The following is a 15,973-nucleotide window of genomic DNA, read 5'->3' on the forward strand; positions in this document are numbered from 1 at the left end:
GCACAAAAGTTACTATTGTGATAACTTTGCCATCCAGTGGTAACTACCATGGAATTCTTGATTTTGATTGGCTGTTGAGTATTGCTACCATGGTAGTTACCATTGAATGGCAAAGTTACCACAATAGTAACTTTTATGCAACGGGGCACATGAATGTGTGAGTTTTCCGGAATAAAATGACTAAAGTTAGTAGGAAAAGTAAACAGAAGGAGATTTTCGGATGACTTTCCGACTTTTGCAATTAAACGCCACAAATGTTTAGTCACAATGGTTACACAGTTGGAGAGTCTATATTGATTGGGATGAGAAATAAGAATATTTTCAAAATTGGTAACAAATCACGATGTACAATTATGACAACATAGTAGCTTCACATAAGAAACCATGATTGGGTGCTCAAAGAAGAAGAAAGAAAGAAAAAAAAAGCATAAATTCTACCCAGGTGGGACTAGCTGCTATTGCATTGCTATTGATACTGGAATTTGTGAGCCGCCTATCATCCTGTGTCATCATCCTTGTTCAGTTTACTTTGTTTTGGGTTTTTAGAGTATGGGTTCATTCTGCTCAGGGACCATCCATACAGTAAATTCTACTAATCTACAAATGGTACTATCGATTTATGTACTCCATATACTGGTAAATCGTCTGGAATAGCTCTGTAAACGCGGTATAAAAGTCTGTAATAGGCTATAACCATTGTACCTCCATCCACTTTCTCTGACTATAAGAATTACCGGTATCATTATGTATACATACTGCACTGTATACTAAGTTCAAATGGAAAGACTAAGATTCTCTTTGTGTTGATGACAATTGGTTTTGAAATGGCTGAGATATGGCAAAAACAAAAAGGTCCTAATAAAAGGTGTGACCCACCTTTAATTAGGACCACTCTGTTTTACTTTAGTTTTTTTTTTTTCAAAACCGATTTTCATCAAAACTTTGAATACCTCTCAGGATTGTATGTTCTTTAGTATTTGATAAGTGGTTTCTAATTATCTCGCCAAAAGTTAAAATCTGAATCCTTCATCTCAACCAAAACTATGCCATGCCTTTTATGAAGTACTCACGATTATTATTTTCCCCATTTTCAATGAAAAAAAAATCATATTCCGATTGCAAGATTATAAGTGGTTAAAACATGACTTAAGGCAGATTTCCACATGCGCAAGCGTGGTTCGATATTAAATGACTCTTGCAGTCATTATACTCTTGTGAAAATGATTTTAGCCATATTTTATCATCATTTTTATCTTATATTTTCACTTTTTAATCTCAATTTCCTTTCAGCGTGACATGCTACCTCTATACTGTTGTGGATTCTTAAAATTGACTCAATCAATTGAGTCAACTAAAGCATGGTATAAAGGAGGTGTGTAGCATTGTGTAATCGATTTCTCTACCTTTTATTCACTATCCTTCAGGCTATAACTGTCAAACACTTTTCTTGGTGATGTCTGCACCCGTTGCTGGTTTGATGTGTCGCAAAGCAGGAATAAATCCATGCCCATTCTCCATACAGAGGTTCGTGATTTGCCTTGTAGTCTGTGGTCACTTTCGTTATCTGCGGTTGTCCAAGGCACCTTTTTATGAAAGTAATCGTCAGCCCTGACAAGTTGTCAGTCTCTGACAAGTTCAGTCAAATCCTTGGTTTTGATTGGCTGAGAAGCTCTGGCCACCGACTGTTACTATGGTAATCATCAGAGACTGAAAACTTGTCAGGGCTGACAACTTTCAATATATGCAGTGTAAATAATTTTTCAGACATTATATAAGTATGTGTATGAATGAACGAAATAATACATATGAATAAATAGATAAATGAATATATATATATATATATATATATTGTAGTTGGTCCGCGTATTGGCAGTACTAGAAATAGCAATGATAATGTCACAACAGAGGAATGCAGGGAATGCATTAATTGCCAATCTCGATTTTGCTATTTATATATATATATATATATATATATATATATATATACATGGCTCGACACTAACTTTTCTGTTTGGTGGCCCGATGGGGCCACCAAAATCCTAAATTTCAAATTTTTGGTGGCCCAACAGAAAAATTTGGTGTCCCGAAAAAAAAACAATAAAAAACAATAAAAGTCCTTTTTTTTTTAATGAGTCAAATATTTAAGATTTATGATAGTAAGAATTAGAAGTTGGACATATCTTCTCATAAATAAACTTCAACGAACTTGCAACACTCACTCTCAGGCATTCATTCAGTCCTTTTCATCCATCCTTTGAACAAATTTAACTGCTAATTTCCGGCGCAAAAAGTTACGAATTTATTGACATACATTTCAAAAAATTTTGGTGGCCCGAGGCGGGCCACCAAATTTGCCCTTTTTTTGAAATTTGGTGGCCCGACTTTCATTTTTGGTGGCCCCGGGCCACCGGGCCACCGTTAGTGTCGAGCCCTGATATATATATATATATATATATATATATATATATATATAGTGAAAACTTTGAGCAAAGAAAATGGGTTTTCATCGGGATGAAAACCCATTTTCTTTGCTCAAAGTTTTCACTATTTATTATTTGTTTCTGGTCAGTTTTCCCTTTGTTATATATATATATATGTATATATATATATATATATATATATATATATATATATATATATATTGAAAGAAATTGGACTGAGGCAGGACGTTGCTCTCGATCTTAGTCTCCCTTTTATTTGTCAAGCTTTCGGCCCGTCATTAGGCCTTCGTCAGGACCTACCAACAGAATAATTATTATATGAATAACCTGATGTGTCATATAATATCCATAATGCAATTCCGTATGTTACCAATCTTCTAAATCATTTCCTTTATATACACAAATCAATCATTCAATTCAATACAAACATCCAATCTAATCTCAAATCATCATATCAAAATAACATCATATATCCCCAAAAAATATATAAATAGATTCTTATATCATAATGCTGCCATATAATAATCATATTGTCTTATAATTCTTAGCATGATAATCACAAACAGAATCATATACATATATATCATATTCATATGTCTATTTGCATTGCGTATACAATGTATGTATACATCCACGTACACACACACACACCCACATACATACGCACATATATACATATTCACATACACACACACAAGCAGACACACACACACACACAACTCCGGTTGATATAATACTATCTAAATCAACATATCCTATATATTTCTTATATTACAGAAATATAATAACCTTAACCATGCCAAAATTATATCAACTCTTAGATCAGATGTATAAACAACAACAGTTTCTATAAATTACCTGCGTGGGACCCGTTGATCGTTATCGTGCATCCCAGCACCGTGTGCTCATCTTCTGTTCAAAAAATACAGAAGTAACATTCAATCATTCATAACACCTCTTATTTTGCATATATAATCAAACATAATCATATTAAAACATCACAAGATCATATTCACAAATCCATCATACACTATTTTCCATATCATTCATATCCAATCAGATCAACTCGTGACGCTCAACAGTAATCATGAATCGTGTGATCAATGAGGCACCGCGCACGTTCGGGACCCAGGGAACTATTTCTTACACTATACCAGGGCTCGACACTAACGGTGGCCCGGTGGCGAGGGGCCACCAAAAACGCACATCGGGCCACCAAAATTTCAGAAATGAAGACTTTGGTGGCCTGATTGGGCCACCAAAAATAAAAGTTAGTGTGGAGCCCTGTATATCTATATACATACATATATATATATATATATATATATATATATATATATATATATATATATATGATATTTTATATACATACATACATTCATAAGTCGAGGTTTGACACTAACATTTTCTTTTGGTGGCCAACCAAAATCATCAAATCTAATAATTTAGTATATATTTTTTCTTTTCTTTCCTGGGGCGGATGCCCGACAATAATTTGGGTGGCCCGAAAATAGAGCAAAATGAAAGAACTATTTCCATGATATAAAAATAGTAAAATAACACAGTGATAATCGTGTTAAAATTGGCAAGTTCCTGTAAGATAAAGTGTTCAAATACCATGGACTGTGACTATCATGAGAAGTTAAAAAAAAGAAAAAAAAAACATTAGAATTGAAATAGAATACAATGTATCACAATAATTATAATTACGTGAACATTGGTCGGTATAGGGCCTATCATCAGACTGCACAGGGCTTCAAGTACCAATAATGTGACTCAGTTCTCCTACTGTCTTACATATTCAATATTGAATTGAGGCATTAACATGATTTTCCATGACACTATATTCATGAAAATTATTATTTAACATAATTATAGGAGTGAGTATACATAGTCTTTTACTGGATTGACATAATTTGGCAGTGGAGTTTGGCCGTGAGAGAAAATGATTATAAATTGTTCATAAAGGCTAGCGGCGACATGATGGCATCCCTGGTCGCGGCAGGCAAGACACCTCTGATCTGCTGATGACAATTACGGAGCACTGAGCGGCGAGTTATTTACCCCTGTAATATTCTGGATGAGAAAAACATAAATTTTACAACAGGCACACTACACACTCAAAAATAGTTGAAATTCTAATGTTTTTTTTTAAACTTCTCATAATAGTCACAGTCCATGGCATTTGAAGCACTTTATTTTACAGAAACTTGCCAATGTTAACACGATTTATCGTGGTTTTATTTCACTTTTTTATATCGTGGAAATAGTTCTTTCGTTTTGCTCTATTTTCGGGCCACCAAAATTATTTTTTCGGGCATCCAAATATAATTTCTTAAAATGTTGTGCCCCCCCCCCCCCTTCACGACTCCCTCTTTCTCCTCCTATTATTCCCCTCCCCCTTCTTCTTCTTCTTCTTGTTAATCTTCTCTCTTCTCTCTCTCTCTCTCTCTCTCTCCCATCGCGCGGGTCCCTCGATCCCCCCCCCCCCCCTCCTAATTTTTTAGGCAACGTGTACACCAGCTGGCTGTGACCAAAGCTAGCTAAGTGCCGCTGTGCAGTTAGTGTTCAACGTGACGTGTACGAATACTAGTAGTATAGCTGGGACCGGCGCGTTGTTGGCATTAAACTAAAACTGTGTTGCATTGGTCGAACATCAGTAGCGTATCACTGCCTCAGTGACGAAGGAAAGAAATATGGAGAAATTATACCACGAGACAAATTGGTAAGTAGGGAAATCCGGGCTTTACATCGAACTGCTGCTGCTTTAAGATAAGCAAGATATAATTTGCCGTATGTTTGCAAGCAGGGAGCTGACAGAATAGTATGCAGTCCCATGCATTTATTTACATGTTTGCTATTTTGTTCTACAGATCATAGCATAGGGTGTTGATTTGACAATTTTGGCCTTCTCTAGATAATAATGATGATAGTTCTCTGCTCCTCGTTGTTTAAAAAAAGTAAACACTCGCATGAATGTTTGTCCGCCTGTCAAGGCTGTGTGAATTTCCCAGGTCATAGGTTCAAATCCTGCTCGAGTATGTACGCCCATGATTTCTTTTAAGTTTTATCATGGCTACCACTGAAACAATCAGTGCTTATTTACGTCGATGTAGGGCAATTTGTCGATCAGTTGCGATAGGCCTACATTTTTTTTTCTTATGGAGTTCAGTGCTTTGATAGAGTGTTTATGGAGGATATCTGTGTATCATGCATTACCAGTTACTCATTTCTACACCTCTGTCAAGAGGACATTGTCGGCAAAACATCTTGTCCAAGGATAAATGCCCCAGGCAGGATTCAAACCCCAAACCTGGAATGTTTACAAATGAAGCAATTCATCCACTATTCCATGGTGCTACCACCACAAACTGACCTTTTGTTGTTGTTGTTTTTTTTTTTTACCCTAGTGCATTTATGAAATCATTGCATATTGAGCAGAATGCTGCAGTAAACCAGTCCAGCTCAGAGTGTATAATGCATAGAGACTATCTCATGGTATTATGCGTTTCTAAGAACTGACTATTATTATTATTATGTGGAACTTACTGTAAACATTCTGCTTCCAGAATACTATGTGAATGACATGTTTTGCCTCTTCTTTCTACAATTTGTGTTTATTGGCTTTTGCTTCATGCAGGCTTGTTCTGGATGTTCAAAATGGACTGAGTCGAGTGGAGCAGGCAAAAAGAGAAGATGCACATTGTATGTAAATATTGTACAACTTCCTACGCAGTGTCGATACTTTTGACTCTCTGGTATATTCCGTACCGGTGATACAAATGTAGATCATGCAACATGACTGAAAATCACACTTTATACAAAGTGGCATACATTTTTCCTAAGATGATGATGATGTTGGCAATGAAGGTGTTAATTTTTGCCTCCGTAGTGTTAAAGTCGGGTGACCAAGGTCGCTATTTCAAGATCTCCACAGGATGTCCAAATGACATTGCTAACTATCACTCACATTGCCACAACATTTATAACACATTGTGTTTGCTTTGACTGAAACTTTCATCAAAAGAATGTTGTTGTTTTCTTTTATTCCTTTGATATGAATTGTTCTTTAGTCCCCCTGAAGTTCACTCCTTCAAAGTACATGTGACATTTGGATTATCACAGGGGTGTTACTGTTAGTGGTACTGATGGAGTTCACAAACCCTACTTTTTCCTGCTTGGTGTGATTTCCCTCAACAGTGGTAGAAAATGAAATCAGGGCCAGACTGGACAAGGTGGCAAGCAATTGTGACACCCTGGACATCATGGTGAACAAGGAGCCCCCTGCCAGACGACAAAATGCAAAGCTGTGAGTGTGACTCGTGTTTGCTGCTTCCCCCATCCCTGCCCCACTGCCCATATATACAATGGTGTAAGGGCCATTCTCAGATTAAGTGTTCAATTCCATGTGAGTAAAACCGAAAAATCAACCACAAAGTAATACATTCAAAGATGTGTTTTCGGAAACTTCAAAACCGGTCAAATACGAAACAAAAAGTGGAACATTCTAAATGATGGCCATTCATTGAGTAAAAATGAATTGAAATAGAGCATCATATATGATTTTTGATCACCAATCAGATACGTTACCGCAAATTTACATGTTGTAATGGACTCCTAACTCTAAATTAAATTTATTGTTTTGATCCAATTTCTGTTCAGGAAAAGACATCTGTCCCCCTAAAGATATTGGGGTTTTTCAAGAGGTAAAGATGTTGTCATCCCTTGCTAATTGGTAGAAATTATTTCTGTGTGGTAGGTTGAAATATGCTTTTTGCTGAAATGAAATATAACCTTAAGATTCACTTTGTATTTTTAGCAAATTTCGCTTACAAATAAAGTTTCGAATCCCACAAATCATGCAAAGGGAACGATCCGATCTGGAATTTCCACAGGAAACAAATATGAATTGCTTTCCTGGGGAAATAACCATTGAAAAACATCGAATCACCTTCGGTAACGTATCTGGTAAAATATAAGTAATAATTTTAGTTGTGTATGAATTAATAAATATCACCTGTGTAATTATTTACCTCATGAATTGATGTAAAAATGAATGATGTAAGCCCAAATTAACCATTTTAAACATTGTCCGTAATATTTAAACTATGAAATGTAGTGGAAAAGAGCCCTAAATGTGAAAGCTGAGTTCTTCATTCACAGACTATTCTCATCTTACGTCTGAATGTATTTATCCATCTGACTATAAATATTCATTAAGTTTTGATGGATAATGCAAACAAGGTTTAAAAAATATATTTTTGCAGGCACTTAGAAGGAAGTAGGTACAGTCTCTATGAACTCGATATGCTAAACAGTTGTTTGACCTATGGTAACGTATCTGGCTCATCCCTTTTGATGAAAATGAATAAATAATTGTTCAACTTATCAATGAATCTTGAGTACTTCTTCATATGTTGAAAAACACTAGAATAAATATGCAACAAAACAATGAAACTTTTCTCGGAAGCGTTTCATAAACCACTTTTCACTCTTTCAAAGTTTGGTAACGTATCTGGCGTACCGTAAATGAATCTGTCGGTGAAGTTACAGAGCAATTTCTACTGAATATTCTTCATTTGAACATAACTTTAATTTTTCATGGAAGCGTCATTCTATGCAGAATTGTTTTATGAACACTTTATTTTACATAACATTATTTGTCACCGTGGGTGCCCTGAATTATACGTAACGTATCTGCTAAATCTGAAAAGCAAAAAACTGATATGCTGAATCTTAGCTTCGTCTTGTAAAATAAACGTTCAAAGTTATTGCATAGAATATGAAAGTGGCTGGGTTTTATAGAATAGAACTTTGGAGTTTATGAACACACAACGATTTGTTTGTAAAAACATTTACAATTTCTTTTCAGCATTTTGATTATGTGGTAACGTATCTGTCGGAAAACTTGGCATTAAGTTGTGAGACACTGACGCACAAAGAAAAATCATGTGGAAGTGTTGCTCTTTTTCACCTCTCTGTCCTTTTGGTGTAAGAATATAATCCTGAGGTCCAACAAAACGAAGCATGTAATGTGTAGGGATGAATTTTGACCAGATTTGATCCCCAGAAAGCACAAGACCAATAAGCAAAATTCGGTCACGTATCTGGGGTAACGTATCTGTGGTAACGTATATGGTCGATCATATTATTATGAGAGCGATATCTACCAAATATTTCTCACTTGTACTAAACTTTAATCTTGAATCGATGCGTCATTCCGAGAAGTAATGTATAATATACAATTTGTCTGACATTGCAATATCTGTCGCAGTGGGTTGCGTGAAAAGTATGTAACGTATCTGTCCAAATAAAAGTGTAGAAAACCGATATTTCAAACATTGTACCGTATTCTCAATAAAGAGGTGTTGCACAAAAAATCTAAGTACTTGCAGTGTATGAAGTATATCCTCAGGGTTTCATATACACAGGGTCATTGCATAGTCTTGTTATTTTCGCAATGCTGTAACATTAAAAAAACTGGTAACGTATCTGGCGGTGAATTTGGCGACAGGTTTCAAAAGGCTATAAAAAAAGAAGTCAATAAAATTTTGGAACTTTTTGAGTATTGTGATTAGCACATATGATATGCTCATCGTCCATGAAAATGATATTTGGAAAGTATGTTTGTGGACGGAGAGGAGCAATAAAACATAATTCTGAAATAGCCGGCGACACTGCGTTTTGGGGGTCTTAACGAAGTTTAACAGCAAAATTTTATACAAAAAGGCAGACAACCGCATTTGATCGCGTTTATTTTTAACAAATAAAGTCCTCGTGATATATTATAAACATTTAAATAGTATCTAATAGGTTTCAGGGAACCGCAAACTGTCATGGAATGTCGGCGACACCAAAATTCCGTATTTGAACGCTTTTACTGAGAATGGGCCGTAAGGTAATCATAGTTAGGGGTCATCTGCCCCAATTTCTTATGTCCACACATGTTAAGATTTGTCCAATGATACAAATGTGTTTGAAAACATTTTTATTCACATGTGGCTCAGAGGGATTAAAATAAGATGCAATCATTATAATAATAATAGTAATACATACAATTTCTATAGCGCCGTTCTCCACTTTGATTAAATGCTCAAGGCGCTTACAATTGTACATCAAAGCAAACAGACTGAAGATACAAGTACATCACCGTAATAGAAGAAGATGAAGAAGCGGAAAAAAAAAAGACATGAAAGTCTGTCTTCAAAAGACACTGGTCTGAAAGATGTTATAGAGCTCGAGTCTTTCAGCTCACGAGGAAGTGAATTCCACAGTGTTGGTCCAGCGTGAGCGAAAGCTCGTTCCCCCCAAGATTTCCTAGAAAACGGAATATGGAAGAGACCTGAAGTTGAGGATCGAAGAGTTCGTGAAGGTTGGTATTGACGAAACAAACAAACATTGTAATCAGGAGCTGTTCCCTCAATAACGTGATAAACCAAAAGAAGTATCTTAAACTGAATACGCTCCTGTACAGGCAACCAATGGAGAAGATTCCCCACACAAGGATGTGAAAAATGACTAAAACTGATGAAATGCGAGCACTAAAGCAAAGTATCTATTCTGGTAGTAATTTGATAAGGCTTGTAATGTACAGTGGACTCCCGTTATAACGATGTCCTCGGGACCGGCAGTTTTCTTTCGTTATATCGAAATTTCGTTACAACCGAACAAGTACAGTAAATAATAAAAGATAGAGCCGATAATTTGGGACCTGGTTTTTTATTTCGTTGTAACCAAAGTTTCGTTTTAACCGTGTTTGTTATAACAGGAGTGCACTGTATTGTATAAGGCATTTAAGCAAGTCTAATTTTTTGCAAATCGGGACTTCCTAACAATTTCGCGAAATGCTGCTAAAGAGTCGAGGAACTAAGGTGTCTCGATATTGAGCTTTGATTATGGCACCACTGATCATTATCTTTATCCCGATCTTCATGCATAAAATGCTATTACTCAGGGCTTGACATTCATCTTTTTCTCAGGTGGCCCATTCGGGCCACTAAAATCTTTGAATACAAAATTTTGGTGTCCTGAAGAAGCCGTGTAGTTGCCCGAAATAAATGGAATATAAAAATTCATTTTGAATTATAGCTGCGCGATTAGGCTACCCAAAGATCTGGTGGCAGGAGATCAATTTATTGTGGCTCTGGGCCAGTCTGCCACTGCTATTATATCAAGCCCTGCTACTTTCCATTCTTTGAGGAAAAAAGATATTTCATGACTCTGCCCAAAGTAGATCAAACATATTTCGTCTCACCCGTCATAGATTACAATATTCCAATACCTACAGAGCATGAAATAAAAAAATAACAATTAGTGTATGAACAGCATGTATCAAACTGTAACAAAAAAACAATAGAGGACACATGTGAAAACCGGGCCAAATTTCATAAGCAAGTTGCTATGATAACAACTCTTTAGTTAAAGGACAAGTTCACCTTCATAGACATGTGGGTTGAGTGAATGCAGCAATATTAGTAGAACACATCAGTGAGAGTTTGAGCAAAATCGGACAATCCGTTAAAAAGTTATGAAATTTTGAAGTTTCTGCTCAGTCACGGCTGGATGAAAAGACTACTATAGCTTGTGATGTCACATGAGTACAATGATATAAAGAAAGAATAAAGAAAATTCAACATATTTCCATTTTTCTCGCTTAACAAAAGAACACTTGACTTCTCTCTTTCAGAAGGCAGGGGGAATAATATTACCCTTAACATACGTCAGTAGCAAGTCGAAGAAATGTGCACTTTATTCAAAAAGTAAAGTTTTGTGAAATTCTCTTTTTATTTTCCTTATATAGTTGTACGCATGTGACATCATCCACTGTAGTAGTCTTCTCTTCCAGCAGTGACTGCGCAGATACTTAAAATATTCGTAACTTTTGAACGGATTGTCCAATTTTCCTCAAACTTTCACTGATGTGTTCTACTGATATTGCTGCATTCTCTCAATCCTTATGTATATGAAGGTGGACTTGTCCTTTAATAATGCAGTAGTAAGTGTCATAGTGATGACAAGAATCCTACTTCATGATTGGCTGTTGCTTCAGGAAGTTGTTATTCTAGCAAGAGTTGCTTTCCCGACATATTTTATGAAATGTTAATGTTACCCTGGTCCATTCATTGTGTTTGTTTCACTGAAGGGATCAATGAAAATGTTTGTGAATTCACAAAGAAAGAAGATATTGCACCGATTCAGTGTTTTGTTTTGTTTTTCTTTTGACATCCAGAAAGGTAGACCAGCTGAAGTACGACTGCCAGCATCTAAACGCCGCCCTGAGAAACATCCAGCACAGACGGCAGCTGAGAGAGCAGGAGGAGAGAGACAGGGAGGAGCTCCTCACGAGACGATTCACAGCCAACGTGAGCTTTCTTCCAAGCAGGAACCCCCATCCCCTCCTCACCTCTACCTCCACCCACCTCCACTTCTCCCTATCGCATATAGCCGATATCAAGCGATGTCACCTTGCGATACCGACATCTGATCGATCGCTCTTGGGACGTACACTTCTGGTTTTGCGGTTTACCCACGCCACGTCCTTCATCTATAGATATTTTCCATAATTTCGTTGTTTTGCATCATCGGCCCAGCATTCATGGGCCGCTTTGCAGAAGAATCCCATTCATCAAAAAGTTACAGATTAGAAGATAACTCTATTATTCGACAGATTATAAGACAGAATTTAATACAAACTGTGAATACTAGTACTTCGGCGTTCGATGTGCATAAAAGCGTACATTTACACATCGCACGTTCATAACCGGAAGTTTATATCCCAAGAATTAAAGGTTAAAAAATTAGAGCGCCACACGCGTTCAGATTCGGAGAGCTATATGCGATAGGGAGAATTCTCTACTTCGCCAATGCACAAAAAGCTTCTGCGCACGTTGTGCAGAGCCCTGTGTCACAGATGCACTATGAGATTCCTTGGGAGCATTATTGTCGCTTCTGGCTGTCTTGCACGTGTCTCAGATCCCATGTGATTCAATGCAATTTTTATGCCTCCGCCATGAAGTGTCGCCAGAGGAATTATGCTCCATACCTTGAAAATTACTTCATGCATAAACTTATAAAAGGGTCAAAAGTCAAGTAAAAATCCTCAAATCCCCAAATACTTGCACTCGTAGACAGTATAGCCATTCATCCAATTAAATCTAGTTCAAGAAAGTGAACATTTAGCACATTTGTGACAAGCCTGTCACTTTGATATTTTACCAATTATGTTCGACTGTCATCACACATTGTCAAGTCGTATTATAGACTTATTAGGAGAACCATGCATTATGGCGGAGGCATACCAGTCACCATAGCGACATTTCTAGTTGTCTGCTTTTTGTGGTTACTGCTCTTTTCTTCTGTTAGAATTAAGCTAAAAAAGAGTTCAAAACTTCTAAATTTTACTGATTTCTGGTCACTGGAGTCATGGTTCACTACTGCATGGCTTCATGGTGCTGGTCACATGATGGAAAGCAAAGAAGTCTTCAACAAAAATACCCCTGGATTAAGACGAAACATGACCTTAGTGCATATGCAGCCAAAACCAGTTGCAAGTTTGTCCCCTGAGCTATCCCATAATGCATCTAAAGCGATGCTGGCTGCATGGCACCCAGGTATTGGAGATACCGAGAATTAAAATTAAAATTAATTTGGATAGGGAAGCACTACATGGCCTTCTACGCCTCTGCCCAATGTTCCTCATTTTCTTCAACAAAAAAGAAAAAAAGGTTGCTTTTGTAATTGAGAACACCTGCTTTTTCTGTCTCATGTTGACTACTAATCTACAATAAGAGGGAGAAATGTAGGAAGAAACTGAGATATATCTTTTGTATGCATTTACAGTGTTTTCACTTCTTGTTTTTCAGGATGATAACACCTCAGTAATGATTGACCATGAACTTCAGCACAACACATCATTGCACAACAGCCATCGAGAAATGGACAACCTCCTATCTTCAGGGGCAGCAACGATAGGAAACCTGAGAGATCAGAGAGGAATCTTGAAGGTGAGCTCTGGAATGTGCATAAACAGTTTCAAGCTGAAATAATATACTTCAAAGCAATAAAAATGTTATAAGAATCAGAGGGAAAAACATTAGAGATAGATGGATTAGAAGCAGTTCATTAAATTTCATTGAAAAAATTATACACATGCATATGCTATATTAAGATTAATGCATGAGTCAAACATGGACTGATTTCACACACTGTAAAAGTGGAAATTTTTGTGATGTGGAAACTTTTGTGCATTTCACGCAACCAGAAACAAGCGCAAGAATAAAGTACACGGATAGTAATGCTTGCTACACTGAGTGAGCTGTTATTTTCGTGTACAGATATTTTCGTGAATGAGCAGGTAATGGGCATTTTCGCTAGATGCTGTTTTCGTGAATTGACACCGAGGCTCTATGTAAGTTAAGTAGCAGCCTAGCCCATGGCGATTTCTTCATGTGTTGTTAAATTCGTGGTCAAACAGTGATTCACAAAATTCACAAAAATTAAACCCTAGCGAAAATAACAGCTTACCGGTATACAGTATGTACTACTTATAAATTTCTTTATTATGGGGGATTAAAAACATGTGAAATTCATCTTACCCAGCCCACCACAAAAAAAAAAAAAAAAAAATTACTTGTGCAAAACTGACCATACTTGTATTTACAGTACATTCTTATGTGCCATGGTATGCACACAGTCAGTCGCATGCAATAGTGCAATAATACTGTATATACGAGTTGATCAAGAGCTTAGATATGGGAGTCAATACATATTGTTGATGTCAGCAGTATGATATCCAAAATTTCTCAACAAATATTGCATGGCTAAACAAGACAGCATGCAGTAGTTCTTTTACCACATGTTGGGTGATGAGCAATTGACCAATCAGATACCTAGAATCTTTTCAGGTGTTGTATAATTTAATTTGTTGCAAGTGACATTGTCATTGAGTTTCGTACAGGCACCTTAACTCATTGAGCCCTGGAGAAATTTTGCTACAGTAATCATTAAAGTGACACCTCAGAATTTCACTGCGTATTTGATATGGGACACAGATCAGATTAAAGTCAGCAGAAATTCATCAAGTCTGCACAAATCAGAAAAAGGAATTTACATTTTGTGAGCTTGTAAAGAGAAATGGGAATTTCAGTCCTCCAAAATTTGTTGCAAAGTTAAGAATCATGTAAAAAGTGAGGAAGCCATAAAGAAAGGCTTTTGAAAGTTCTGCAAGCGAACAGAATAATGAACAAGAATGGGCTCAAATGAAGTAAGCTGTTTACTCTACCTTATTAAACACTGACAGTGAATTGCCAGAAAATGTAAGAAAAGGATAAAGCACTAAACAAAAGGAAGATATCCACACATAGACTGGTTTTCATCACATGTTACTGCAAGACAAGGCATGTTCCTGTCCATTTTAATTGTGCAAATTTAGCGCGAGCCAAGATTTGTGAAATTAAAGTGCACGCAAAAGTTCTTGTCTACATCATATGTGTTGGATGCCAGTGACAATTCACGAAAATTTCATGCCGCGAAAAAAGCTTGCTTTGCAGTATCACGTGTTGCTCTGTTTTACCGTTCAGGGAGCGCAGCGAAAGATGCTGGATGTGACGAACATGCTCGGCCTTAGCAACACCGTGATGCGGCTGATCGAGAAGCGAACATTCCAGGACAAGATCATTCTCTTTGGCGGGATGATTGTGACACTCGTCATCATGTACCTCATCTACAAGTACTTTGGTTGATACCTCACCCGACGCCAGTGAAGTGATCACAGTAAACTCTCTTTGAAAGTGCTCTCCACGCAAAGGCATCTCTTTCACGTGGTCAACGTTGGTTTCAGCCTTCGAGTGCGTTCGCGTGCCTTTCATTAACCCCCAGATGCGCTCACTGTAATGGCAGGAAGAATGGTCATCTGCAAGTACAGGCTGCGCTTGAAAAATTCTAAACAAATTATGAATATCTCACTCTAAGCCAACAATTATATTACATCTAAGAGGCATGTATTCCAATCATGAGCTTGGTCTATCTGCTGTGGTATGGTACAGATACTGTATGTTGATAGTTCTGTGTATTGTGCCAGGTTAGTGATACCAAATTTGCATCAGCTCTTGTCTAAATCACATCATATGTCATGAAATGATGCAAACATCATGATTAGATTAACCTGTCACATACAAAATCAGAGTGATGTTTGACACAGATATTTTACCATGTGCTTGTAAATGACGATCAGCTAGCAAGAGTAGTATCATACTTTGAGGTGACGAAGACACAGATAGTCAGGTATCATAAAAATACTTCTTTTTTTTAAAATGCACTTCTACATAGCCACATGCACACATACATACTTGTACACACACAATTTAAAAAGGGCCCACATACATACATGCACCGTATTATATGATGCTAGTACATTGTACATGCACGTACGTATTATACATCTCTATTGTTTTTGTAGATGTACACTTTGTATACATACATAAGTACAAAAATAATCACAAAAAGAGCAAATGGTCAGGCAAAGGACCAGTGCA

The 15,973-nt window shown here is 36.9% G+C and overlaps 1 protein-coding gene across 1 annotated transcript; it reads left to right on the forward strand.

The window, feature by feature from the left end:
• The first annotated feature begins 4,424 nt into the window (after positions 1-4,424).
• Positions 4,425-15,354, forward strand: LOC139745329 (Golgi SNAP receptor complex member 2-like). The gene is made up of 5 exons (XM_071655728.1): positions 4,425-4,446; positions 6,642-6,750; positions 11,671-11,803; positions 13,304-13,444; positions 15,020-15,354. Exons 1-5 carry the CDS (start codon positions 4,425-4,427, stop codon positions 15,179-15,181), a joined length of 567 nt encoding a protein of 188 aa, XP_071511829.1. The 3' UTR covers positions 15,182-15,354.
• The last annotated feature ends 619 nt before the right edge of the window (positions 15,355-15,973 follow it).

The sequence above is a fragment of the Diadema antillarum genome, unplaced genomic scaffold (assembly GCF_040938485.1).
Source record: "Diadema antillarum isolate AM-2024a unplaced genomic scaffold, OU_Dant_1.0 seq00001253_RagTag, whole genome shotgun sequence".
Classification (NCBI taxonomy): Eukaryota; Metazoa; Echinodermata; class Echinoidea; order Diadematoida; family Diadematidae; genus Diadema; species Diadema antillarum.